We start from the raw sequence: 23,830 nt of genomic DNA, 5'->3' as shown, positions 1-23,830 counted from the left end.
CTCTGGAGGGGCAGGGAGAGCCCCATGTGTCCCCAGCTGATGGCGGTCGTCACTGCCCCGGTCGGAGGGGTCTGGGTCTGCGGCGCTGGGTTTGAGGGGCAGCGTCTTTGGGGCGGAGCCGGATCAAGCAGAGGCGAATACCCAGGGGGCTGGTCGGTGACCTTTATTGCGCGATTCGGAGGCCGGCGCGGACTCGCCTGGGGAGATTTACTGTGGGAACGTCCGGCGGCCCAGCCTCCGTCTCTGCTCCGGGCGCCGCCGGCCCGCTCCGCTCCCTTGTGCCGGCGCGTTCAGCCCTTGAAGGGGCCGGTGGGCCGGCGGCTGGGCCCAGAGGGCTCGAGGACTCCGCAGGGGCCGGGAGACGCCAGGTGGGCGCCAGGGCGAGTCTAGGACCTCCGCGAGCGATTGCGCCTGTTGTGGGTTTCGATGAATTTCTGGGAACGCATCTTGAGCGCCGCGCGGGTCACCATGCCGTCGTCTTCGTCCTCACTCTCCTCTTCGTCTGCGAAGGGCGATGGGGGGGGATCCAGGTTCCCACCTCTGGCTCGGGTGTCTCTTCCTAGCCTTTACCACCCCACCCCACCCCCACCTGGGCCCATGGCCCGGCCTCGGACCACCTCCGGATGCTCGGCTTGGGCCCCCAGCTCCGCCCCTTTCTCCTGCCCGCACTGACCGAAGAACTTGTCCTTGGGCCTGGTGAGCGGCAGGGAGATGCGGGTGTTGTACAAGGGCAGCTTTCCCTCTAGGCTGGAGTAGAACTGGGGGGGGGGGGGGGAGGGGGGGAGGGGGCAAGCGAGAAGAGTGAGGGCGGGGCCTGGACTGCAGGAAGCCGAGTTCCCCTCCTGCCCATCCCGCTCCGAGATACACCTGACTCCACACGCACGGCTGCCCACTCCTCCAGCTGAGTTTTTCTCGGGCCCGTCCGCGTCACCCTTTCTCGGCGCGCACCCTGATACCCGGCCCCATCTCCTCGTCCTCCCCCGAGACCCGCCCCTGGTCTCTAGGCCCCACCCCTTGGCCTCTCGAGACCCTCATCCCCCGAGCCCAATAGTATCCAGAGGACACTCTGGAAGCTCACCTGGCTAGTCCCTGGCTCCTCAAACCTCACCTGTTGTCCCTGAGGCCCATTCCCGGCCCCCCGGCCCCCCCACCCCCAGTCTTCCGAGGGTTGCCCCCGGCTCCTCGGTTTTCCGCCTCAGTCCTGGCGGCTCGGGCACCTCGCGGTTGGCGATGTGGCGCAGCATCTCCGGCACCTCGTGGCTCTGGAGTTGCCCCTGCAACTTCAGCAGCTTCTCCTCCACGAGGCCCAGCAGGTTCTGCAGATAGTCAGGCGCCTTGGGGTCCAGCTCCCTTCCCGCGGAGCGGCCGGCCTCCTGCGGCCGGGGGCGGAGTCAGGTCGGCCGGGGGCGGGGCCTCCGGGGCAGGCTCCACCCGGGGGCGGGGCTTTGAGCTGAGGGGCACCCAGCAGGGGCGGGTCCTCTAGGACAGACTCCACTCGGGGGCGGAGCTTTGGGCTGAGGGGCACCCAGCAGGGGCGGGTCCTCTAGGACAGACTCCACCCGGGGGTGGAGCTTTGAGCTGAGGGGCACCCAGCAGGGGCCACGCCTATGAGGGCAAAGCCTCTAAGAGCAGCGATGGGAGGAAGTCTTTTCGTGGGGGGGATAATAACTCGAGAGAAGCCTTTGGGGGGACGGGCTTCTGAAGAAATGGGACTCTGCTGCGGGATGGGTGGGGCTTCTGTCTCGGGCCGCTCCAAGATTGGAGGGGAGTCTCTGAGGTTTTAGAGGGGGCAAGGCGGGACCTTCCCACGGGACAGGATAATGGGGTTCCCCTAGGGACGTGGGTTGGGGCTTCCCCTGCAGGCAGGCCTCTGATGCCCCGGCGTGGGTTCCCTTGAATGGGCTACAAGGTGGGAACCTCACCTGGGTGGCTGCGCCTCCTCTTGGGTCCTGGGAAGTTGGGGGTGGGGCTCCCTCCCGGGCGGGGCCAGCCACTGAGACCTGGTGCAGCTTGCCTGCCAGGTGCTCCAGGCCCTCCCTGGTGGTCTGCATCGCCCGCAGCGCACGCTCCAGCTGCTCTCGGGCCTCCGTGCGCCGCTGCTCCTCCGCCTGGAGGCGCCCCTGCAACTCGGCTAGCAGCTTCTGCTCGCTGCAGGGAGTGGGGAGGCCGCCGTGGGAGCGCCACCCACCCCGCAACCCCCACTCTCGCCCTCGGGCCTCACCCGGGCCTCACCTCACCAGCGTGGCCTCCCCTGAGTACTTGAGGTCTTCGAGCTCCCGCTGCAGCCGCTGCTTCTCTTGCTTCAGCCTCATCAGCGTTTGCTCATTTTCGCTCTTGAGCGTCTCCAACTGCGTGAAGGTTTCACCTTGCGCCAGAAACCGCCGCACCACCGCCTGCGGGCCACCCAGCCTCAGTCAGAGCCGGGGCCTGGCGAGGCACGGGTGCACGCCTCGTCTTCCCCTTCCCCCGGGCACACAAGACAGGTGGCCTAAGCTGGTGGCTTCGGCCCAGCGATGTTTAGGGACTCTGGGATGCCTCAAAGGTCTGCAGTCCCGACAAACCATTTTTGCGGGCCCTTCCTTGTCTATATAAGGAATGTGAATGAGCCAACATCAGCTTGCGGGGCAAGGTACCAGGAGGCATCGCTGCTTTCCAGAACGAACGTGCCAGCGACATTCTGGCAGTGAATCTCGCCCAATCCCGTGAGTGATCCGCCCACCGGGCCTATTTCTGGAAAGGCGCCCAGCCCCAGTGTCCCAGATGACCACGTAGGTCCGAGACCCAGAAGTCCCCAGCGCCACCCATGGGAGAGGTCACAGGTTGGGGAGTCCCAAAGGGGAGAAACTGGACTAGAGTCCAGTGGGATCAGTGTTTGCAAGCGGAGGACACAAGGGTCTTAGAAAATGTCTAGGAAAACGCTGCAAGGCAGAGGTCCAGCTTGCCAGAGTCTGAGGGTGGCACGGGACAGTCTCCTGGGCCCCAGGCCATGTTACAGGCGCTGGAGACACAGGAGAGGACAGACAAAACTCCCGGTTCTGGTACAGCTCACTGCCAAAGAAGTCAGTGCCCGCGTCAGAGCGAACAGGAGAGAGAATGGTGGCGAGTGTAGACAGCGCGCGTGGGTTTTGCTGGGAGGGGCAGCAGAGAAACGGGGCAGTATCTGGAGGAGGTTTTGGGTGGGAGGAGCTGTCTTTTAAGAAGAGCGTAGGTTTGTGTGCTGAGGAGCCAACCTGGGAGAAAGGGGAGGCTGGATGTGTTGGCTTCGGGGCGGGCGGCTCGCGCGCGTCTGGAGCGGAGAGGGCTGCGGGCAGCACTCACGTGCGTTTCGGCCACGCCGGTGGCGTCCTTGACCTTGCCGAAGAGCACCTCCATCTGGTACATGCTCCAGCGCTGCAGCAGCTCCTGCTGCTTGACGTGCAGGCTGTCGTGGGTCACATCTTCCGACTGCAGCAGCACGTGCTCGCGCTGGGTCTGCTCGTGGGTTGAGGTCAGGAGGTCAGCTCCGGGATAAGGGCTTAAGACGGAGGCCAGGGAGGGGTAGCGGGAGGGGGGTCGAGGAGGGGGTGGGGCCTGGCCTGGGAGCCGGGGCAAAGGCTTGGGGCCAGGGACAGGCACCCAGGCAGGAGTCAGGAATCAGGAATCAGGAATCAAGGCTGCTCGGCCTCACAGGCAGCGCAGAGGGGCGGGGTCAACAGAGAGGGGCGGGGCCTACGGGTTAGGGGCGGGCTATAGGCGGGGTCAGATGCGGATGGGGGCGGGGCTGAGTCAGGTGCGGAAGGATGCGGACCAACCAGTGAGTAAGAGGAGGGCTGGAGACTCCTCCAGTAGGACGGTCAGATGGGGGTCGGGGTCAGGGAAGTGGGAGGCACCTTGGCATCCAGAGACGGTGGAGGCGGAGTCAGGAGAAAAGTCAGGGGTGCGGCAGGGTCTAAGATGCGTGCCAACGTGGGGGCGTGGCCAGGACCCCGCGGGGCACAGCTGGGGCCCCTCACCCCTGGGTGCCCACCTTGCGCTCCATGCGCTCGTTCTGCAGTTTCTTCTCCTCCGCTCGCTTCTTGCACTCAGTTAAGTTGCGCTCGCGCTTCCTGCGTTCTCGGAACACTGTCTCCTCCAGAGACTGCAGCTGGTTCTGAAGGGCGGGCGGGCAGGGGAACAGCGGGGCTGGCTGGCACCTACCGTGGCTCAGGGCCGGAGCCGCGGGCCCAACTCTGGGCAGCTGGGCCAGGCTGTAGGATCCTGGGAGATAGATGGGCGGGGCTCGGGGACAGCTAGGGTTCAGATTCTGGGGCCAGGGGACCAGGGTGGCTGGGCAGGACCCCCAGGGACCGGCGGGCTGGCACCTTGGCGATGTCCCTGGCGTTGAGCGCCTCTTGATTCACCACCTGCAGTTCCTCCACCTCGTGTTTGGTCCTCACCACCTCGGCCTCCACGGAGTCCAGCCGGTTCTCCAAGTGAAGGCTCTCCTCCTGGGACGTGGGAGGGGGGGCAGGCCTGTGACCTCCGTCCCTGGCCTGGCTGCCCCTCCCACTTGCCTCCCCGCCCCGCAAGCTGTCCTGGGCCCTACCTGGAGATAGGCCTTGAGCTGCAGGTACACGCTGGTGATGTGCTCCGCCTCCTCTGCCTTCATCCGGGCCTTCTCCAGGCGGTTCTCCAGGTTCCGCATGGTCTAGAGGGACGCCAGGCTGGGCTGAGTCCTCTCCCCCTGCAATCCCTCCCCCAGGACCGAGCGCCCCCACACCTCGCTGGCGCCACCTTGGCCACCTCCGTGTTGCTGTCTTGCACCTCGGCCATCTCCAGCTCGCGCAGGCTGTGCTGCAGCTGCAGCTCCTCCAGCCACTTCTGCCGCAGCCCCACCTGGTGCCGCAGAGCGTTCAGCTGCTTCACCTTCTCGCTCACCCGGTGGTCCAGGTACTCCAGGGCCTGCTGGAGGGAGGCGAGCAAGGGCAGGCTCATCGCCACGGCCATATCCATTTATTTGCCTTCCAGATGTCTCCATAAGCACCTCCAAGCCATGGTGTCCAAAATTGAGCACTTGATCCTTCCCCAAACCTGCCCTTCTGGAATATTCCCCATCTCAGCTCCTGGCAGCTCCATCCTCCCAGGGGTCAAGTCCAAAACCTTGATGTCGTTGTCATCTTCTCTTTTCCTCTCCTGCCTACATCCAATTTCTTAGCAATCCTCTGCTCTATTTCAAAGGTTCCCCCGGAGATACCTCTTTCTTCTTTCTTCTACCACTTTTCGGTGCGGCCAACACCATCTTTCACCTGGATGACCTCCTCCAGGCTCCCACTCTTGCTTCCTCACAGTCCATTTTCCACTTCTCAGATTCTTAGTACAAAATCCACACCCTTCATCGTGGCCAGCAAAGCCTGCTGCAAGATTCAGCCCTTGCTGGCCTCCCTGACCTCACCTCCTACGGAACCCCCTCACTCACCCCCATCCCACCACACTAGCTTCTCCGTGTCTCTAACACTCTATGCTCCTTCCTACCCCAGGGACTTTGCACTTGCTGTTCCATCTGTCTGGGGTGCTTCTCCTCAGATCATCTCCTGCCTGTTCCATTCTCAGCTCAAATATCACCTTCTTAGAGAGAGGCATCTTTGCTGTCCCCCACCACCAATCTAAGTGCAAACCCCTGTCCCCATACATCTATAGTAAGTCATTCTGTTTTATTTTACTTGTTTTTCTTGTCACTACTGGAAATCACTTTGTTTCTATATTTGTTGTTTGTAGGGGGTTTGGTCTGTTTTCTCCACTACGATATGAGGGGACTTTGTTTTTTCACTGCATGGTCCCCATCATCTCATACCATGCCAGGCACACCATCAGTGCGTGATAAAGATTAATTGAGTGAATAAATGAATGGCAGCTGATGTGGAGAAAGGATTGGAGAGAGTGAGACGGGAGGCAGGGAGTCCAGTGGGAAGGGGACCTCCCCCCACTGGAAATGAAGGGGGATGGTCAGTGGAGTGGGGACACAGCAAACCTGGCCTGTCTTGTTCTTCAGGTACGGCTTCTCTGACTTCCACCCCCGAATCACTGCCTGGACCAATTTCTCATCTCCCTGCAACGAGAAGGGCTCAGTCCGCACTCACTCAGGCCACCTCTACTCGAGGTGGCGTCCTGCCCCCGGGATGCTGCCCCCGTCCCGTGGAACCTCTTCCCTGCCTCTGCACCCTCACCTGGAGCAGGTCCGTCAGCTGTAGCTGCAGCACCCTGATCTCATCGCGCAGCTGGTTGATGGTCTCCTGATTCTTCTTCATGTTCCACTGGGTGCTCTCATAAAAGGCTTTCCGGTCACCCTCTGGCAGATGACCAAGCAGAGTGTCACCGGAGGAGGGAGGGACTTCCCAGAGGAAAGGCCTTTTGGTAATCATCAACTTAATATTCTAACAATACTTCACTTTGAGCATTTATTTTGTGTTGGATGCTGGACCAAGAATTTTCTAGGTATCAAATACCAAATGCCAATAGGTGCATATCCAGATCCATGTCATACCCATTTTACGGATGAGAAGACTGAGGCTCGGGCTTATTAGAATGTTTGAGGCCATAAGCAGTCTGACTCCTGAGCCCATACTCTCAACCACTATGCAAGATTACCTCCTAATAATAATAAAACAACAATAATAATAATGGTTCACATCAGGATTTCTCAACCTTGGCATGACTGACATTTAGGATGGATAATTATTTGCTGTGGTAAGCTGTTCTGGGCATTGTCGAATGCTGAGCAGCATCTCTGGCCTCTACCCACTAGAAGCCAGTAGCACTCCCTTGACAATGTGACAACCAAAAATGTCTTCAGACATTGCCAAATGTCCCCTGGGGAACAAAAAAGCACTCTTCCATTGAGAACCACTGCTTTACACTTTATATTGCTTGACCATGTGCCAGGCACTGTTCTAAGCCCTTGACACATTTCAGCTTCCTATGGGGTAATACTGTTACTATCCCCATTTTATGGATGGAGAAACAGAATAATTAGGTTACTCTTAATTCCCCAAGATCAAACAATTAGTATACGCAGGAGCAGGTCCAGGGCAGTTTGAATCCCGAAAATCTGGCTCCAGAATCTATGTTCTTCACCACGCCATGCACGGGAGAAGACTTGAAACTACACAAAAGTAGGAAATACAGTCCAGTTGGTTCTGAGCCCAGAAAAAGTTTTATGAGAGATGAGGAAAACCATGAACAAGTAGGACTCTTTGCCTCCAGAAACTGGCCACCTGGATGAATGCCGGTGAAACGCCCTTGTTACACTTTGTGTGGTCAACGGGCTGGGGGGCACTCTTGATTCTTGACCCTTCCTTGCCCTCTGGAGCCATCTTACCTAACAGTTGTATCTTCCTTTGTAACTCAGCCACCTGCATCTGCACAGCGGCCTTCCCTCCGATGGCGTGGAGGGATCTCGACTTGGAATGGAGTGGGGGCCAGGCCTGTGCCGCACTCTTGCCTCGGGGGTGACGTTGGTTGGCCTGAGCCTGACTCCCCTTGACCTTGGAGGTGGTTGCAACCTGGTCCTGAACAGGTTGGACGTTGGCAGAGGCCGCCCAGCACAGAGGAGACGTCATGATTGGGTTGGGGCCGAGGGCCCCTGGGAGTTTCAGGGGCGACTAGGAATAGCCCCTGTCCGGGATCCGTCAGCTCGGGTTCCTCGGACTCCGAGAATGCACTTTCCGACCGCTTGGCGGGGCCTCGCAGCATCTCCCGGTTGCTAGGTAACCTCCTCCCCCGCCTCCCTCCAGCGCTCCGATGGCAACCTCCCGCGTTCCACACCACCGCTCTCATTGGCTGACCCTGCGAGGGTGGGCGGTCCCAACAGGGGGCGGAGCAGACCGCTCAGCAGGATGGTGCGGGAGAGGGTACTTTGGCTCACGTGGCCATCCATCCCATTTCCTCCCCCACCCCGCCGGGGGTTTGGGGGCATTTTTCAGGAACTTTCTTTTCTGGATGCAGAACTCGCCACTCCCAAGATGGAGGCCCCTTGCGCCGCCATTAAGCGCGAACCTTCAGAACTATCCGTGTAAGGCTTCACAGTCCCATCCAAGATGGCCGCCCCGCTTCCTGCACCACTCTACTCGCCACTCCCAACATGGCGTCCCTGACCCGCCGTTCCGGGCGCGCAGCGCGGTGCCGGAAGTGACGCATCCACACAGTTCCGCTTTCTGTCTGCAGGAGGCACCGATTGCTGCTGGGCCGGGGGGGCGCGGTGGATCTTGACCTTTGCCCCGGCCGCGTGTAGGTGATGAACTAACGGGTGGGAGGGCGTCCCACTTTCCTATGGCGGGCAGCCGGAGGGTGTGCGTCGGGAGAGGGGGAGACTGTTAACCCCTTCGGCCTATTGGCGGGAATTGGCTGGGTCACCCCCATAGGGAGCGGAGCTTTTGAGATCCCCGCCATTGATAGGAGCAGAGTGGGACTCCCCTCCACTGGGCAGGATTGGGGAGACCCCTCCCCAAATGGGAAGCAGAGTGAGCCCTGATTGCCCGGAAGCGAAGGAGGAAGAGGTGCCTTCCTTTGGCTGGAAGTAGCCCTTTGCCCTGATTGGCGCCCCTTCTCGCCGCAGCGTGGGGGCCCAGCGTTTCTCCCCGCACCTGCTTCCTCCCACCGAACCCGTTTCCGGCCTCCGAGCCTCGGGCGAGATGTTACTGTTGCTGCTGCTGCTGCCCGTGTGCTGGGCCGTGGAGGTCAAGCGGCCCCGGGGCGTCTCCCTCACCTGTGAGTCCGCCGAGGTGGGACTGGGGTGTGGGCGGGCCCGACTTTGGCACCCAGGACAGGCACTTACAGCCTTCTGCCTCAGTTTCCCCGCCTCTGGGTAGGGAAGATGCCAATGCTCAGCTGGTGGGTGGGGGCAGAGGTGCCATTCGTTGGAGAATGACCTGGGCCCCTTGTCCCCCTGCCCAGACCATCACTTCTACGACGAGACCAAGCCTTTCACTTGCCTGGATGGCTCGGCCACTATCCCTTTTGATCAGGTCAACGATGACTACTGTGACTGTAAGGATGGCTCCGACGAGCCAGGTGAGCTTTTTCTCCGTTCATTCATTCATTCATTCATTCATGGTACATTTCTCGAGCACCTGGTGAGTGCCAGGTCCTGCCCTCACGTGGCTCCCTTTGGAGTCGGGGGAAGCAGGCACAGAAGTGAGTGATGGGTGGGTTGGTGAGGAGAGTCGCAAGCACTGTGGGAGCCCAGAGAGACCCCCACCCAGCCTGGGGGTCGGGAGGTGAGGTCTCCGCCAATCGAGGGGTGCTGCCAATGGAGGGGCCAGCATGTGCCAACACCTGGAGGTGGGAGAGGATGTGGGGCTGAAAGGGAGACAGAAACAGAGGTGAAGGCCGGGGAGGGAGGAGCTGGTGGGTCCCTGTTCGTAGGGCCTCGATGGGGACAGGCAGGAGGGAGCTCTGGAAGTTTCTGTTTCGGGTCCCGAGTTTGCAGCCATGTCCTGAGCACACACTGCCTCCCTCCCTTCTTCCTCACAGGCACGGCCGCCTGTCCCAACGGCAGCTTCCACTGTGCTAACGCTGGCTACAAGCCCCTGTACATCTCCTCCAGATGGGTCAACGACGGAGTCTGTGGTGAATGCGATGGCGCCCGCGCTTGGGGAAACAGGTGGTGGGGAGAGGGAGGAGGGACCTCCGGGTCTGATCGCGCGCCCCCTTCTGCCCTCAGACTGCTGTGATGGCACAGACGAGTACAACAGCGGGATCGTCTGTGAGAACACTTGCAAGTACGTGGGGACACCGACCCCAGGACCTGGCCTTGCCCTTCGCGGTCAGTCAGGCCCCCTCTCTTTTCTGCTTTTGTCTATCAAGTCCTCGCTCTGTGCTAGGCACCTTATGAACGCTGCGGCACCAGTATCCCTTCGGAAACAGGTGTAGTTGTTTCCCTATTCAGTAGCTGAGCAAACTCAAGTTTAGCCAGGAAAGTGACTTCCCCAGGCTCGCATAGCTCGGAGCTATCAGAGCGGGGACTCGAATTCAGGTTGGTCAAACTCGATACTCTGTGCTTTTCATTGCTATGCTTTGCTACAGGACCTGAGAACTGAAACGCGCACAGGCAGGCCATCTAAACAGAAATGGGCTGAGTAGGAGGCAGTAGGGAGTGGTGGGAACTGTGGCATCTAAAGGCACAGCTGCCCTCGACTCCTGTGAGTTGATGGCCGGTGGTAGGGCCAGATTTGTTTGCAAAGAAGCAAAAAATCGCCATACTTGGGGAAACTCTCCAGATCTGAGATCTTTTAAGTAGAGAGTGGCTCAAGCATGACACACTTACTGGCCCGATTGCCTTGTTGTCTGTGGGTCTTGACTTCTCTACTTGTCTCTCTTTTCTTTCTTGGGAGCTGACTTCCAGCCCCATATCCCAGCATTCCCGAGTCCCTCCCTTGACCCCGAGGATGGGAGAAACCTGCCCGCTGTCCCTCCTCCTGAGGACAGCGATGAGGGGCTCTGAGACCAAGAGAGCGGCGGGGAGGTGGCCGGGAGGAAGTGCTCTTTATCTTTCCCAGTGCGAGGGGTGGTGGGAACAGGTGAGTCGAGCCCTCCTGGAGGAGGCAGACCTGGGGGGCCCTCAGTGCCCGCTGGTGGTTCCTGTGTGTCCCCCCAGAGAGAAGGGCCAGAAGGAGAGAGAGACCCTACAGCAGATGGCAGAGGTTACCCGCGAGGGCTTCCGCCTGAAGAAGATCCTTATTGAGGACTGGAAGAAGGCCCGGGAGGAGAAGCAGGTGAGGGGTCCGGGGGCTGACCCAGGACCATCTGGAGGACGGGGCTGGCGAGGCCTGGCTGGGTTCACGTTTGCTTCTTGCCAGTGGTGTCCCGGGGCCAGTGACTATCTGTGCCTCAGTTTACTCATTTGTCCACTGGGCGTTTAGTTTTGGGGAAAGCTGTCACCAGCATGGCTGTCGACCAGAGCAGACTGAAGTAGGCTCAGAGGAGATCTGCTCCCTTCTAGAATGAGAGGGACGCATCCCAGTTCTGCCGTTCTGTTGTCTGGAAGCTGGGGCCCATGACTGTGTGACTTCCTGGTCCTGGGGGAGGACTCAGGACAGTGCCAGGTGCAGCGAGTGGGGGAGGGGTGGAGGAGTATGTGTCCCCAGGGGTGTGTCTCTCCCTCACCCCACCCCTGCTTGCTGCCCCCTTGGCTGTCTGATGGGTCAGAGTCCTCTGAGCTGCCCCTGGGCTCCTGCCTGAGCCACTGAGCAAGGGCTCCAGCTGTTTTTCTGCCCAGGGAAGGTTCCAGGTCTTTCTCTTCCACCCCCATGGCCTGGCTACTGAGGTCTGTTCCGAACTTCCAGGGCAGGGGGGCCCCTCCTGGGTTTGGAAGGTAGTGAGCGAGGTCTTTCCTGAATTCAGAGGATAGCATGGGGGGGGGGGGCGTGGCGCATGTGGTAAGGTTTGCTTCAAGTGACCTTTGCCCTCGTGAGAGCTAGAAGGATTCTGGAAGCAGGCCAGGCTGAGGTGGCAGCCACAGTCTTGGAAGGAAAGTGATCCAGTGGGGGCTGGGCCTAAGACCCTACAGCCTGGGGTTGCATCCCTAGGCTGGAGCCTGCCCAACACACTCGTTCCTTCCTGAATTATCCATAGAGCCCGAGGATGTGCCATGCGCTGGGCATGAGGCTGGAAGGGGCCCTGGAACTACCTCAAGGGCACATCTTCTAGCGTGAGGGACAGAGAGACAAAGTGACACCCAGGGCTTTTGAGAAAAGGGACATTTGGGGCTGTGAGGCCTACAGGAGACTCTTGCCCAGTCCACCTCCCCCTGCCCGTCTTGGTGGCAAGAAGCAGGGAAGACTTCCTGGAGGAGGAGGCCTGTATGAAAACTAAAATCTTTCGGGTAATTCAGAGTTAGCCAGGCAGAGTGTTCCAGAGAGAAGGAAAGCATGTGTGAAGAACTGGGGGCAGAGAGTGTTGGGGGTCTGAATGTGAGGGCAGTTGGATCCTGGAGTTTAAGAGAGTGATAGGGCACATGGGGCTGGGGAGGTGGGCAGGGCCTGGTCACTCTGGGCCTGGGGGGCTACGTGGAGGGGTTTGGGTTTCCCTCCAGTGGGCTGTGGGGAACCACAGCCAGGGGGACACCCAGGGAGGTGTGTGTTCTGGACAATCCCATAGCCACCCTGTGGAGTAGAGGTGGGGAGGGGACAGAACAGAGGGAGAGCTGGCCCTTTGCTTTCTGCCCACCCAGAAAAAGCTCACTGAGCTACAGGACGGAAAGAAATCCCTGGAGGACCAGGTAGAGATGCTGCGGACGGTGAAGGAGGAGGCCGAGAAGCCAGAGAAGGAGGCCAAGGACCAGCACCGGAAGCTGTGGGAAGGTACGTGGTGGGCTGGCCATCCCTCACCCTTGGCTCCTGGCCGGAAAGAGCATGGGCCCAGGAGACGCTTGCCCGTTATCTGTTGTCTGTTGTCTCCGCCAACTTTTTTTTTTTGTAGTTCACATACAACATTTATTAATTTCAGGTATATGACATAATGATTTGATATTCCACCAACTTTTGATTGTGATGCCTCAGCTCTCGGGTGCCTTGTTATCTTCGAGTGTGTGTCGGTCATCGTATGTGACAGTCATTTATAGGAATGATTGGCAGCCTAGGACGAGACGTCCTTCTCTCGAGAGGAGGGGCCTTTCTTTCTGCCAGCGTGTGGCAGCACTACCATTTGGGGATCCCCCAAATCCAAATTCAGGCTGAGGTTCCTCCAGCCTCTCGGGTAGCGTGAGATCCAAGCAGAGGCTGGGCGATTTCTGGTCCAGCCTGTCCCTGTGGGGATCGCCACTGGGGGTCCTGGCTTAGTTACTGGGGAGGGTCTGTTATGAATGCCCCTACCTGGGACTTCAATTTCTATCTCTCTTGCCTCTCAAGTTCTCATCCACATTTGCCAGGATCGGCCAAGTCCCTCTGGGCAAAGGCAGCTTCTGCTCTCTTTCCTTCCTGAGTTCCTCTTTGCCCCCACAATTCCTGTTGCCTTGGTTGCTTTTCTTTTTTTTTAAAGGTATGGTTTTTGGTGAGGAAGATTGGCCCTGAGCTAACATCTGTTGCCAATCTTCTTTTTTTCCTCCCCAAAGCCCCAGTACATAGTTGTATATCCTAGTTGTAGGTCCTTCTGGTTCTTCTGTGTGGGACACCACCTCAGCATGGCTTGATGAGCAGTGTGTAGGTCCGCGTCCAGGATCTGAACCCCCAAACCCTAGGCTACCGAAGTGGAGCGTGCACACTTTACCACCACACCACTGGGCCAGCCCCTGCCTGGTTTTAAAATGGTGTTATACGCTGTGTCCAGCATTTTCTGGCTGTTGGGAGATCAGCTCTCATGGGGAATCTGAAACCTCAGTCCTCGTTCCCAGTCTGCTGCGTGGGGGGACATGCCGTGGCAGCAGCAGAGGAAGGGGATGTCGGCGGAAACCCACTCCACACTAGTTAAGGTACATAGCGTTGCTGGGAGCATTGGAGGTGTGGCCCCCAGCTGCTTGCCTGGCTGGTAACCAGGACTGGGCAGCTCCCTCAAGGCTACACTATTGATCTCCTCCATCTCTCTGGACTTCTGCATCCTTCCTTCCCTCCCTCCCTCTGCCAACTGGCTCTCCCTGATTTCTCATAACCAGTAATTAAGTCATTCACCCATGAGCACCTGGGGTGTGCCAGGCACACCCCAGGTGCCACCAATACAGCACTGAACAAGATGGAGAAAGCCCCCTGCCTGCAGAGGGAGGGAGGGAGTGAGCGAGCCAGGGAGAAGGGACAGGTGCAAAGGCCCTGAGGCAGCCGCACACCTGGTTTTTAAGGACCAGCAAGGAGGCCATGGGGCTGGAGGGAGTGAGCGAGGAGAGTTGGGGTGGGCAGACTAGAGTGGGTGCCCATGGGGCAGGCCGTGCAGGGCCTTAGGGACCACGGGGTGGACTTGGGCTTTTGCTCTGTGTAAGGTGGGAGCCATAGAGGATTCTAGCAGAGGAGGAACAGGAGCTGGGAAACCAGAGAGGAGCTCCCTGCACTGGTCCAGGCAACAGAGGAGGAGGCTGGGACTGGGGTGGGAGCCGTGGAGGTGGAGAGAGGTGGGCACATGCTGGATGCCGGCTGAAGGCCGACTGCAGCTGGCTATGCCCGCCCTCCCCGGGCCTGGGGCAGGTGAGCAGAGAGCTTCTCAGTCTGGAACGGCTGCCCCCAAGCTCCGCCTTCCCCTCCAGGGCTGGGCTGCGGGGCAGCCTCTTCTCTGTGCTGGTGGAGCCCGACGTCCTGACCCTCCTTGTTCGCTGGGTTTCTGAGGCCTGGATTTCCCCCGGCCCCTTTCTTAGGTCTGTGAACTTTTTCTCCACGTCCTTTGTGGAAGCCACTGCCCCATGCAGGGGTCTTCCTGCCCTTTCTCCTGGTGGCCCCCACTCTGATCCATCTGCTCAGTGGGCCCAAGACCCCACTGGGCGGCCTCTTTGGGGCTGGGACCCTGATCTCTGTCTTCTTTCTTCTTTGGTTCCCTGCCTGGAACCCCAGCTGTACCTGAATGTACCTGCCTGTAGATGTCCCACAGGGACCCCAGGCTCTCCAGGTCACCCCCTCATGCCCCAAGCTTCCTTCGCTCCTCTGAGTGACAGCCAGCCTCCTGAGGCTGCCAGAATTAAACAAACACAGAGACCAGGGGTTGGCAAACTATGGCCCTTGAGCCAACTGCAGCCCACAGGTCTGATCTGGCCCGCCGTCTGCTTTATCAATAAAGTTTTATTGACACAGTCATGCCCATTTTTTAGATAATGGTTTATGGCTGCTTTTGTGATACAACTGTAGAGTTGAGTGATTCCAACAGAGACCTTATGGCCTGCAAAGCCCCAAATATTTATCATGGGACCTTTCACAGAAGAAGTTTGTCAACCCCTGATAAAGACATCGGTAGCGGGGGCTGGCCCAGTAGCATAGTGGTTAAGTTTATGTGCTCTGCTTCGGCAGCCTGGAGTTTGCCAGTTCAGATCCTGGGCATGGACCTACGCACTGCTCATCAAGTCATGCTGTGGCGGGGTCCCACATAGAAAGGGCTAGAAGGACCTACGATATACAGTTATGTTCTGGGGCTTTGGGGAAAGGGGGGAAAAAAGGGAAGATTGGCAATAGATGTTACCTCAGGGCCAATCTTCCCCACCAAAAAAAGAAAAGAAAAAAAAAGACTGGTAGTTTCTTCCACACTGACTGTGGGCCTTCCAGAGCACCAGGAAGTTGTTTCATCTGCATCATCTTATCACCCTTCCCTTTCCCCATGAAGTGCACCCGGACATAACCCCATTTCACAGTTGAAACTGAGGCCAGAGAGGCCACTGATTGCCCAGTATCACACAGCAAAGCTAGATTGATGCGTAGCTGTCTCCTGTTGCACACCTGGTCCCTTAACCACAGGCTCAAGTCACCCGTCTGTTCCTGCCTTGCACAGTGCCCTGCAGGAGTCCTCCCTCCACCTCTGGGCTCTGGCTCCTCTCTGGGCTTCCTTCCTGGGTAGGCTCTGCCCACCTGTGCCAGCACGACCCCAGGCAGCCCAGCTTCTTTCCTGGCTCAGCAGCCCCAGTGGGTAGAGGGTACCACTTTCCCATGAGCCTCAGCACAAGTCCCAGGGAAGGCTCCCATTGGCTCGTCCCAGGTCATGTGGCCATCCATGAACTAATCCCTGCGGCGAGGGGGTACAGTGCACACTCTGATTGGCCAGGCCTGGGTCACATGCCCATCCCTAGAGGCAGGAGGTGGGATCAACTCTGGCAGGCCCCAAGGGGGATGGAGGAGGTGCATTGTAGACCAGTGGGGGTTTTGCTGGAAAGGATTGCCCCCCTTCCCCGGGTCCCGTCTTCCTGCTGTGCTCTCCCCTCCTGAGTTTTGGAGTGAGTAGATAGTGCCCAGATCAGACCCATCCAGGGCCAAGACCTTAGGGTCACCCAGCTCAGACTTTCAAGGGTGGTTTGAGTCCCCAGGCCAGATCATCAGGGGCACAAGAGACGTAGGGTGTGACTTGGGGCCTTGAAAGAAGACTGGGAGTCCTCTGCTCCATTTCTTCCCGGTTTTCATCCGATTTTAAATATTCCGTCTGATTTCCGTGTTCTCTGTGAAAAAGATTTTTTTTTATAAATGTCTAGAAAGTAATAAAGTAGGGAGAGTCTTTTTCTCCAGGGTAACCTCTATGCAAGAGATCTGAAAGCTTTTAGATTTTCCTGCCTGTCCCAGACAGAGACGCAGCTCTCACCAGCTCTGTGGCCATTTCAGTGGCCACGTGTAGCCGGTGGCTGTCCTTTTGGACAGCACAGGTGTAGACCGTGTCCATTGTTGTGGAAAGTTCTATTGGACGACGGCACTGGCCTATATGCTGTATGGCTGTGGTGCTGTATCAGTGGGTACTTGGTTTCCTTTTTAATTTTCGATCTTTAATTTCTCTCTTACTGTGATAAAATGTCTATAACATATACAAGTTACCATTTCAGCCATTTTAAAGCGTACAATTCAGTAGCATTAAGTACATCCACAGTGTCGTGTTGCCAGCACCACTGTCTAGTTCCAGAACGTTCCCATCCCCCGAAAAGGGAATCCCATGCCCATTAAGCCGTCTATCCCCGTGCCCCCTCCCCCAGCCCCTGGCGCCCACTCATCTGCTTCCTGTCTCTCTGGATTTGCCTGTTCTGGGCATTTCATATAAATGGGACCATACGTTATGCGGCCTTTTCTCTCTGCCTTCTTGCACTGAGCATCACTTTTTGAGGCTCATCCACGTGGTAGCGTGTGTCAGGACACCAATTCTTTAACAGCTCTGTGTGTTCCATTGCGTGACCCTTGCAGGATTTATTTTCTCCAGTGACCATTTTTTCTATCAGGTGTTTGCTATCTTCATCATTTCTAAGTGCACATTATGTATTAGAGGGTTGGCCCTTTCTGACTTAAGTTACATACATTTTCTCCTTTTCTATCATTCACCTTTGGTGCTGGGTTCTTGGTGCTTTGTGGCCAGGCCACGTTTCAGGAAATGAATTCACTCCTCTCATCTTTGCTTCTGTTTTCCCTCATTTGGGGAAGCATCCCTGTGCATGGGCCTGGGCAGACTGGCGCCCGGTTTCCCTTAGCGCACGTCCTCAGTCTGGAGTTGGCTGAATCGGAGGCAGCGCACCACATTTTGACCCAGATTCCCAAAGGGTGACAGGGACGAGCGAGGGCTCCGGAGGCTGATGGACAGCTGGGTGAAGACGGGCAGCTCTCGTCACCCGGCTGAGCCTCACACCTCCATCTGGGAGAGTGACAGTGTCAGCCGGGTCAGCTAGCGCATTGTGGGATCTCCTGGGGTGACCCATGATGTGTCAGAGGACACACCACTTGTCACACTTGGTCCTGTTTTAGAGGGCAGAGCTGAGGCTTGGTATACAGTAGGAGCTTAATCATTGGAGCTGCACTGGTGGCTGTTTCCCCTCCCCTGGGCTAGGTGGGGATAAGGCAGGCAGAGGCAGGACCATCAGTTCCCTCAGTGCAGTGGGCCCCCTTCGCCTGAGACCCTCCCCCGGAGCCCCAGGAAGGCCCCCCTTGCCCAGCCACCCCCGCCCCTAGTGTCCGTCCCCTGGTCTCCTTCAGGTGGGAGAGTGAGCCCGGCAGGTGCTTGCTCTTCCCGTGGGGGCCTCTCAGATCTAATGCACGGTCCCCTGCCTGCCCCTCACGTGCTCTCTGCCTGTCCCTGCTTGTTCAAACTGAAAGTCCCAGGAGTGACCTTGACCCCCGCATCTGAGCCATCATGAGACCCCCTCAGCGCCCCTTTCAGAATCTCCCCACAATCGGGCACTTCTCACCACCGCCTCTCCCCTCCCCTGGCTGGGCCTCGTCATTGCCTGGCTCCCGCCCCCAGTCTGTCCCCACAGTGGCCTGACTTAGGGCCCCCGTGCCCAACAGAGGGCCCCGCGGGGTTTTTGGGCAGACAGGGTGGGGGCGGCAGGAACCCACGGGCAGGGTGGAGGGTGACGGAGCCGCCCCTCCACAGAGCAGCAGGCCGCCTCCAGGGCCCAGCGCGAGCAGGAGCTGGCGGCCAACGCCTTCCAGGAGCTGGACGACGACATGGACGGGACGTGAGTGCCCGCGCAGCCGTGGGCCGGGGTCCCTCCTCCCACCCCCCCTTCAGAAGCCAGCCAGAGGACCCTCCTGGCCAGGGGGCCTGAGCTGGTCCCAAGCCCTTCTGAGTGAGCTCGGCTTACTCACGTGTAGAATGGGTGCAGGGCAGCCCTGCGGGGGAGGATGTGGGCGAGGTGACAAGCCATCCCACTGCTTTTCCCAAGCTTCCTCTGTGGCCTGGGACACTGGGGAGAAAGCCAACCCTGGCTTTGAACCCTGCTGTGCCCCTGCACTTGCTGGCTGGCCCCAGGCTCGTGGCTTGGTGGAGGCTGGGCAGGCACCCGGTGGGAGGTGTGGGGTGGTGAGAGCCGAGGGTGCTCAGAGGGACCCGGGGGCAGCATGGGCAGGGCAGGCCATTCCTCAGTTGGCGATGGTGACAGGTAGGGGACAGGATGTGGTGCCCGGGCCACTATGCCTATTTGGGCTTTGCTGGGTGGGGGGGGCGCCAGGCAGAGGGCAGTTTCAGTGCATTGGGTTCTAAGGGTGGAAGGAAGTGGGAGTGGGTGGGCGGGAGGAGACAGGATCTTGGGGGACACAGGGAGGGTCCAGGGGTCTTCTGACCCCACCCCTGTCTCTCTCCCTCCTTTGAGCCCCTTCAGGGTTTGTGGAGACCTTGGGAGGGGAGCAGCCGGGCGACTGGGCAGCTGGGACCTGCTCCTCCTGGGGGCGGGGGTCCCCAGAGCCCCCCTTCTCCCACCTTCCTGCCACCAAGTTTTGAGGGGGCCCTGGCGGGGGGAGCGGGCGGCTGGCTGGAAGCCAGTGGGCCTCACCCCTCCAGCCTCTGCCTGCTCCCCTGCAGGGTCTCGGCGGCCGAGCTGCAGACCCACCCGGAGCTGGACACGGATGGGGACGGGGCACTGTCAGAAGGGGAGGCCCAGGTACCCCCCTGCCCCTTGGCCTAAGACTTCTAGAAGGATTGCCCCAGGTGGCCTTGGGGATGGGGGGCAGGGGACAGGCCGGCTGTGGACTGCTACCACGGAAGGCTCCCCGTGGGCCCCGGCCAGGGCTGCTGGGGTGGCTGGCTTCTCCCTGCCGTTTGGGACCGGGTGGGTCATGCAGGTGCCACAAGTGTCTGGTAAGGACAGAGCCGGGTTTCGCACCCACATGCCTCTTTTGCTCCCCCAAGTGTGTGTCCCCAGTTCACCCTCCTCACCTGCTGGCCTCTGGCTCCTGGGTACCTGCTCCTTGGTCCCTCTGTCCATCCCTCCCCGGCCGTCCTCGGCCTGTCCTCCCTCTGACGGCCTGGCAGCTCTGGTCCTGGGTTCTCCTTCTCCCTCTCTGTCTCTGTCCCTCCAGCCCCACCTCTGTCCTGCAGGCCCATGCTGCCCCCTTCTGGCCACTGTGCCTCACCCGGCCTGGCTGTGGGCCCGCAGGGACGCTGGTGCCTGGCACCTCGGCCTCAGGCTCCTGTCTAGCCAGCCCGGGGCTCAGGGGGCCCGTGGAGGCCCCGCTCCGACACTGCCCTGACCCACGCACAGGCCCTCCTCGGGGGAGACGCACCGACGGACTCCACTGCCTTCTACGACCGTGTCTGGGCTGCCATCCGGGACAAGTACCGGTCCGAGGTCAGTGCGGGCCAGGGGACGGGGGTGGGGCCCTGTGCCCCACCCGCCGCACCTCCCAGAGGAGCTGCCTCCAGTTCTGGCACTGGGCCACCCTGGCCAGCTGGGCGCCCCCGGCTCCCTCTGTAGAGGCCCCCCCACCCCCAGCTGTCGGAGCCTCCCTCCCTGCAGTAAGGGGTGGGGACATGGAGGCTGCCCCTTGGGTGATGGGCTCGAGCCCAGGCTGGGGGTGGACCCTGGGTCCACGGCACTGATCCCCCACGTGCCCGTCAGGCACTGTCCACCGAGCCGCCAGTGCCTTCTGCTCCTGACCTGCCGGAGCCCAAGGAGGAGCAGCCCCCCGTGGCCTCACCGCCCTCAGAGGACGAGGAGGAGGAGGAGGAGGAAGAGGAGACGGAAGAGGAGGAGGAGGAGGAGGAAGAGGAGGAGACCCAGGGGCAGGGCGAGCAGCCCAAGGTGCGTGTTTGGAGGAGAAGGGGATGCGCGGTGGGGTGGGGTCCCTCGCTGATGTGCCCCTCCCCCAGGAGCCCCCGCCCCCACTGGTGCCCCCACAGACCGCCAGCCCCGGCGAGGAGGACAAGATGCCACCCTATGATGAGCAGACACAGGCCTTCATCGACGGTGAGGCCCGGCCGGGGAGGGAGCGGACCCTGCCCAGACCCCAGGCCCAAGGAGGGACCCTGAGCGAGCCGGGGGTTTGGGCATCCTGGAGGGGGTGGTGAGGGCCTGGGGAAGCCAGCGCCACCCCCCAGCCCCAGGGGCCCTCCCGCCTCCTCACGGCTGCCACTTGTTTGTGCCACCCCAGCGGGCGGGCCAGGAGCCAGCTGGGCCCTGGGAGCCCTGGGCCCGCTCCCTGGGGAGCTGAGAGCCTGGGCAGCGGGGTGGGGTCTGCCCTGCAGCTGGCAGGGCACCGTCTTTGCCCAGAGCCAGGGGGCCGGGGGGAGCGGGCATGTCCATCTTCCTGGATGGCAGTGGGGGCCCCTCTGACCTGCCCCGCCCCACCCCCCAGCCGCCCAGGAGGCCTGCAACAAGTTCGAGGAGGCTGAGCGGTCCTTGAGGGAGATGGAGGAGTCCATCAGGTAACCTGGTGCCCTGCCCCACCCCGCCTGCTGCTGGCCCCAGAGGAGGCGGCACCCAGGAGTCGCCCAGGCAACGTGGGGAGGTGGCAGTGGCTGCTGCAGGGAGGGTCCCCAGGGGCGAGGAGCCCAGCCTGCACGCGTCCCTCCGTCCCTGGCGCGGGTCTTCCCTCGGTGTCCCCAGCCGGGCGGGGGCGTCCCCGGCTCCCCTGACCCGCTCGGCCTCCCCTTCCAGGAACCTGGAGCAGGAGATTTCATTCGATTTTGGCCCTGACGGGGAGTTCGCCTACTTGTACAGCCAGTGCTATGAGCTGGCCACCAACGAGTGCGTCCCTACGGGCAGGCGGGTGGGCGAGCGGGGCGCTGGGGAGGCCTGGGAGGGTGGCAGCTGTGCAGGCAGTCAGTGGAGTTGGAGATACCTGTGAGCCCCCGATGTGTGGGGCCACCCAGGAGGCTGGGGTCCCGTGGCCCCCGCCCACCAGCCCCTTCCCGTGACAGGTACATCTACCGGCTCTGCCCCTTCAAGATGGTGTCACAGAAACCCAAGCTCGGCGGCTCCCCCACCAACCTCGGGTGAGTGGGCTTAGGCCGGGCCCTCTGCCCACAGCACCCCTCCCCCCACACCTTCCTCGCCGGTCCCCCTAAGTCCCCCTCTCCTGCAGCACCTGGGGCTCGTGGGCCGGCCCCGAGCACGACAAGTTCAGCGCCATGAAGTACGAACAGGGCACGGGGTGCTGGCAGGGCCCCAACCGCTCCACCACCGTGAGTGCCTAGCGGGCAGGGGGGCGAGGGGGGACGCCGGCGCCTGCCAGCCCACTGAGCCCCTGGCTGCCCACCGCCCGGCCAGGTGCGCCTGCTGTGCGGGAAGGAGACGGTGGTGACAAGCACCACGGAGCCCAGTCGCTGTGAGTACCTGATGGAGCTGATGACGCCGGCTGCCTGCCCGGAGCCGCCGCCCGAAGTACCCGCCGAAGGGGACCACGACGAACTCTAGGCCTGCCCGGCGCAGAGGTGGGCCTGGAGGCGGGGTCCTGCCCGGCCATGGGGGCCCCGCGGAGTCTGAGGCAGGCAGACCCGCCTGTCTCCTCCGTCTCCATCTTTCTCATCTGGTCTTTCCTCAGCCCCAGAACCTCAAAGCGTGGAAGCAGCTCCGGCGGTGCCACCCACCCCTCCGTCCGTGGACCAAGGGCTGTCCCTCTGGGTCTCCTCACCCTCCCCAGGGGCGCAGAAACCGTGGGGGGCTCTGTCCTGCTCTCGGGGGCTGGGGGCACAGAGCCACATTCCCAGGCCCCAGCCGCCTCCAAAGATGAATATAAGGGAGCTCGCCCTCCCTGGGTCCCCACCTTGGTGGCTCCCCCCACCCCACCCCACCCCTGCCCAGGGCATCTGCCTCCCATCCTGTGGGGACAAATCACTTGACCTGTGACCTCAAAACAATAAACATGATCCTCCCCCCACTGATCTGTGTCTGCCTTGCCTTGCTCGGGTGTGAAATAGGCCGTGGGTGGGCAGAGGGTGCAACCCAGGGGAGCAGATCCTGTGAGGGCCTCCTCCACCTTCAGGCTGGCTCCACAGGTGGGGCTTCATCAGGCCCCAAGTCACACCTGAGGTGATTCACACCTGGATGGTTCACACCTAAGATGTCTGGCACCAAAGAACAGAGGGACCCTGGACCCCTTCCATCTGGGTTTCCGCCTGCGCCAGCCTCCCACCTTCCTTGAGTCTCGTGTGCTCTGGGGAGACCAAGAGGCTCCAGATGAGACCCAGGGCCAGAGAGGGGCAGTGGCTTGCACACGGTCACACAGCCAGGGCCCATGGCACACCCTCCAACGCTCCCTGCACGCCGGCACAGACACCCAAGGCTGTAAGATTCTGAACTTTTATTTTCTGGCATGAAAAGTACAAATAATTAAACAATTCCATGTAAAAGTCTGTTACCGCGGCCAGGCCTGTAATCCCGGTAATAAATAGTCTAAACGCAACGCAAAGTGTTCTTGTTGGGTTTTGGGTTTGTGTGTGTCTTTTTTTTTTGTCTTTTTTTTTTTTTTTTTTCTTACAGTTCTTTATCACCTCCAACACGGACTCTGATTTGAAACCTTCCGAATAAATAAGATGAAGGGAGGGCTGGAGGGGCTGAGCCCCCATCCCCACGGCCCCTGCCCCTGCCCCCCAGGGACACGGGAGACCCCAGGCGCCCTCCCCTGGGGTGAGGGGCTGGCCTCCAGGAAGGGGGCCTGGCTGGGCTGAGTTCTGTGTTTTAGAAAAAGAAGTCCCCTCCCAGAGTTGGGGTTGGCAGGGGCCCGGGCCTCAGTGGGGGGGGGGAGGGAGTGTGGGGAGGTGTCCCCTCTCCAGAGCCCGGCCCCCCCCCAGAGTGGGGACAAACCCAGCCCTTATTGCTCACAAATGCCTCCGCCGCGCTGCCCACGTGCGCACACGTGTCCCCCGCGCGGAGGGCAGAGGGGAGAGAGCCCAGGGAACAGCAGAGGAGAGGGAAGGACCCCCGGGGAGGGGGGGGTCTGCCCTGCTGGAGGGGAGGGGGGATCCGGGAGGACTTAAAAACCACAAGAATAAATAGGTTCGTGTATCAAGAACAAGCTAGGGTTTTCACCAGCTAAATAGGACTGAAAAAATTCTCAAGACAGCAAAAATAATCCCATTGAGACCCCGGAGGGCGCTGGCTGCGCGGGGACCGCCCCGCAGAGCGCATGCGCCCCCGGGTGCCGCTTGGCTACCGTTACTGTTATTAATAATTATTATTACTTTAATGATTCCACTTCCCCTTTTATAAATAAATTAGGCATAATCACGTCTCCGCAAAACTTAAAGAAACAAAGAACATCGTGGTTCCTTAAACTTGCAAACTGGATGGAGGAACAGAAATATACACAAATGTCCTTACAGGGCAACAATAAGAATAAATAGTTAACATAGCAATAAGTTAAAACTACGAGAAGCTAAATTCGGCAAAAAAGTACAAGAAAGTTAACTGGTGCCAGTTTATGTCTTTTTTTTTTTTCTTTGTTTTTAAATCTCTTCTGTGTGTGTTTTTTTTCTTCCTTTTTTTGTCGCTTTTTTTTTTCTCTTCTGTTTGTGT

General features: G+C 60.0%; 2 protein-coding genes and 2 long non-coding RNA genes across 8 annotated transcripts; 2 read left to right on the top strand and 2 right to left on the bottom strand.

The window, feature by feature from the left end:
• Positions 1-148: 148 nt before the first annotated feature.
• ODAD3 (outer dynein arm docking complex subunit 3) lies at positions 149-8,053 on the bottom strand. Of its 2 annotated transcripts, none has more exons than XM_023645362.2 (13): positions 7,334-8,053; positions 6,183-6,304; positions 5,987-6,064; positions 4,762-4,923; positions 4,565-4,666; positions 4,341-4,466; positions 4,007-4,129; positions 3,319-3,471; positions 2,233-2,393; positions 1,923-2,148; positions 1,218-1,373; positions 674-758; positions 149-502 (listed from the first exon to the last, which is right to left on the bottom strand). In XM_023645362.2, exons 1-13 carry the CDS (start codon positions 7,572-7,574, stop codon positions 387-389), a joined length of 1,851 nt encoding a protein of 616 aa, XP_023501130.1. In that variant the 5' UTR covers positions 7,575-8,053; the 3' UTR covers positions 149-386. The 2 variants fall into 2 exon arrangements, with proteins under 2 accessions (XP_023501130.1, XP_023501129.1); XM_023645361.2 differs by having other exon boundaries at positions 4,753-4,923; positions 7,334-7,796.
• On the top strand, positions 4,721-6,412 carry LOC138925013 (uncharacterized). Its single transcript, XR_011440610.1, has 2 exons — positions 4,721-4,908; positions 6,008-6,412. It is a non-coding gene; the product is annotated as an uncharacterized lncRNA (long non-coding RNA).
• Positions 7,807-22,193, top strand: PRKCSH (PRKCSH beta subunit of glucosidase II). 4 transcript variants are annotated; one of them, XM_070273089.1, is made up of 18 exons: positions 7,807-8,245; positions 8,570-8,721; positions 8,908-9,024; positions 9,487-9,582; positions 9,677-9,734; positions 10,610-10,727; positions 12,185-12,314; positions 17,971-18,055; positions 18,898-18,976; positions 19,577-19,663; positions 19,934-20,116; positions 20,215-20,281; positions 20,670-20,739; positions 20,972-21,061; positions 21,235-21,309; positions 21,399-21,498; positions 21,584-21,747; positions 21,858-22,193. In XM_070273089.1, the coding sequence occupies exons 2-17, from the start codon at positions 8,646-8,648 to the stop codon at positions 21,728-21,730; spliced, it is 1,578 nt and encodes a 525-aa protein (XP_070129190.1). In that variant the 5' UTR covers positions 7,807-8,245; positions 8,570-8,645; the 3' UTR covers positions 21,731-21,747; positions 21,858-22,193. The 4 variants fall into 4 exon arrangements, with proteins under 4 accessions (XP_070129190.1, XP_005611981.2, XP_005611980.2 ...); XM_005611924.4 differs by having other exon boundaries at positions 20,185-20,281; XM_005611923.4 differs by having other exon boundaries at positions 8,023-8,241; positions 20,185-20,281.
• On the bottom strand, positions 14,723-19,409 carry LOC138925012 (uncharacterized). Its single transcript, XR_011440609.1, has 2 exons — positions 19,252-19,409; positions 14,723-16,063 (listed from the first exon to the last, which is right to left on the bottom strand). It is a non-coding gene; the product is annotated as an uncharacterized lncRNA (long non-coding RNA).
• Positions 22,194-23,830: the final 1,637 nt, after the last annotated feature.

This window comes from Equus caballus, chromosome 7 (assembly GCF_041296265.1).
Source record: "Equus caballus isolate H_3958 breed thoroughbred chromosome 7, TB-T2T, whole genome shotgun sequence".
Taxonomy (NCBI): Eukaryota; Metazoa; Chordata; class Mammalia; order Perissodactyla; family Equidae; genus Equus; species Equus caballus.
Note: the sequence above shows the minus strand (reverse complement) of the source record. Positions and strands in the feature narration are given on the sequence as shown.

What these genes read in the sequence shown, in the direction of transcription:
- ODAD3 (XM_023645361.2), bottom strand. Translation starts at nt 7,574, where the DNA reads ATGACGTCTCCTCTGTGCTGGGCGGCCTCTGCCAACGTCCAACCTGTT. An exon ending in AAGGAAGATACAACTGTTAG is followed by an intron (nt 6,305 to 7,333) that starts GTAAGATGGCTC and finishes GTCATCTGCCAG; the next exon opens with AGGGTGACCGGAAAGCCTTT. An exon ending in AGCTGACGGACCTGCTCCAG is followed by an intron (nt 6,065 to 6,182) that starts GTGAGGGTGCAG and finishes TTCTCGTTGCAG; the next exon opens with GGAGATGAGAAATTGGTCCA.
- PRKCSH (XM_005611924.4), top strand. Translation starts at nt 8,646, where the DNA reads ATGTTACTGTTGCTGCTGCTGCTGCCCGTGTGCTGGGCCGTGGAGGTC. An exon ending in GGTCAACGACGGAGTCTGTG is followed by an intron (nt 9,583 to 9,676) that starts GTGAATGCGATG and finishes TTCTGCCCTCAG; the next exon opens with ACTGCTGTGATGGCACAGAC. An exon ending in GCCCCAACCGCTCCACCACC is followed by an intron (nt 21,499 to 21,583) that starts GTGAGTGCCTAG and finishes CCGCCCGGCCAG; the next exon opens with GTGCGCCTGCTGTGCGGGAA.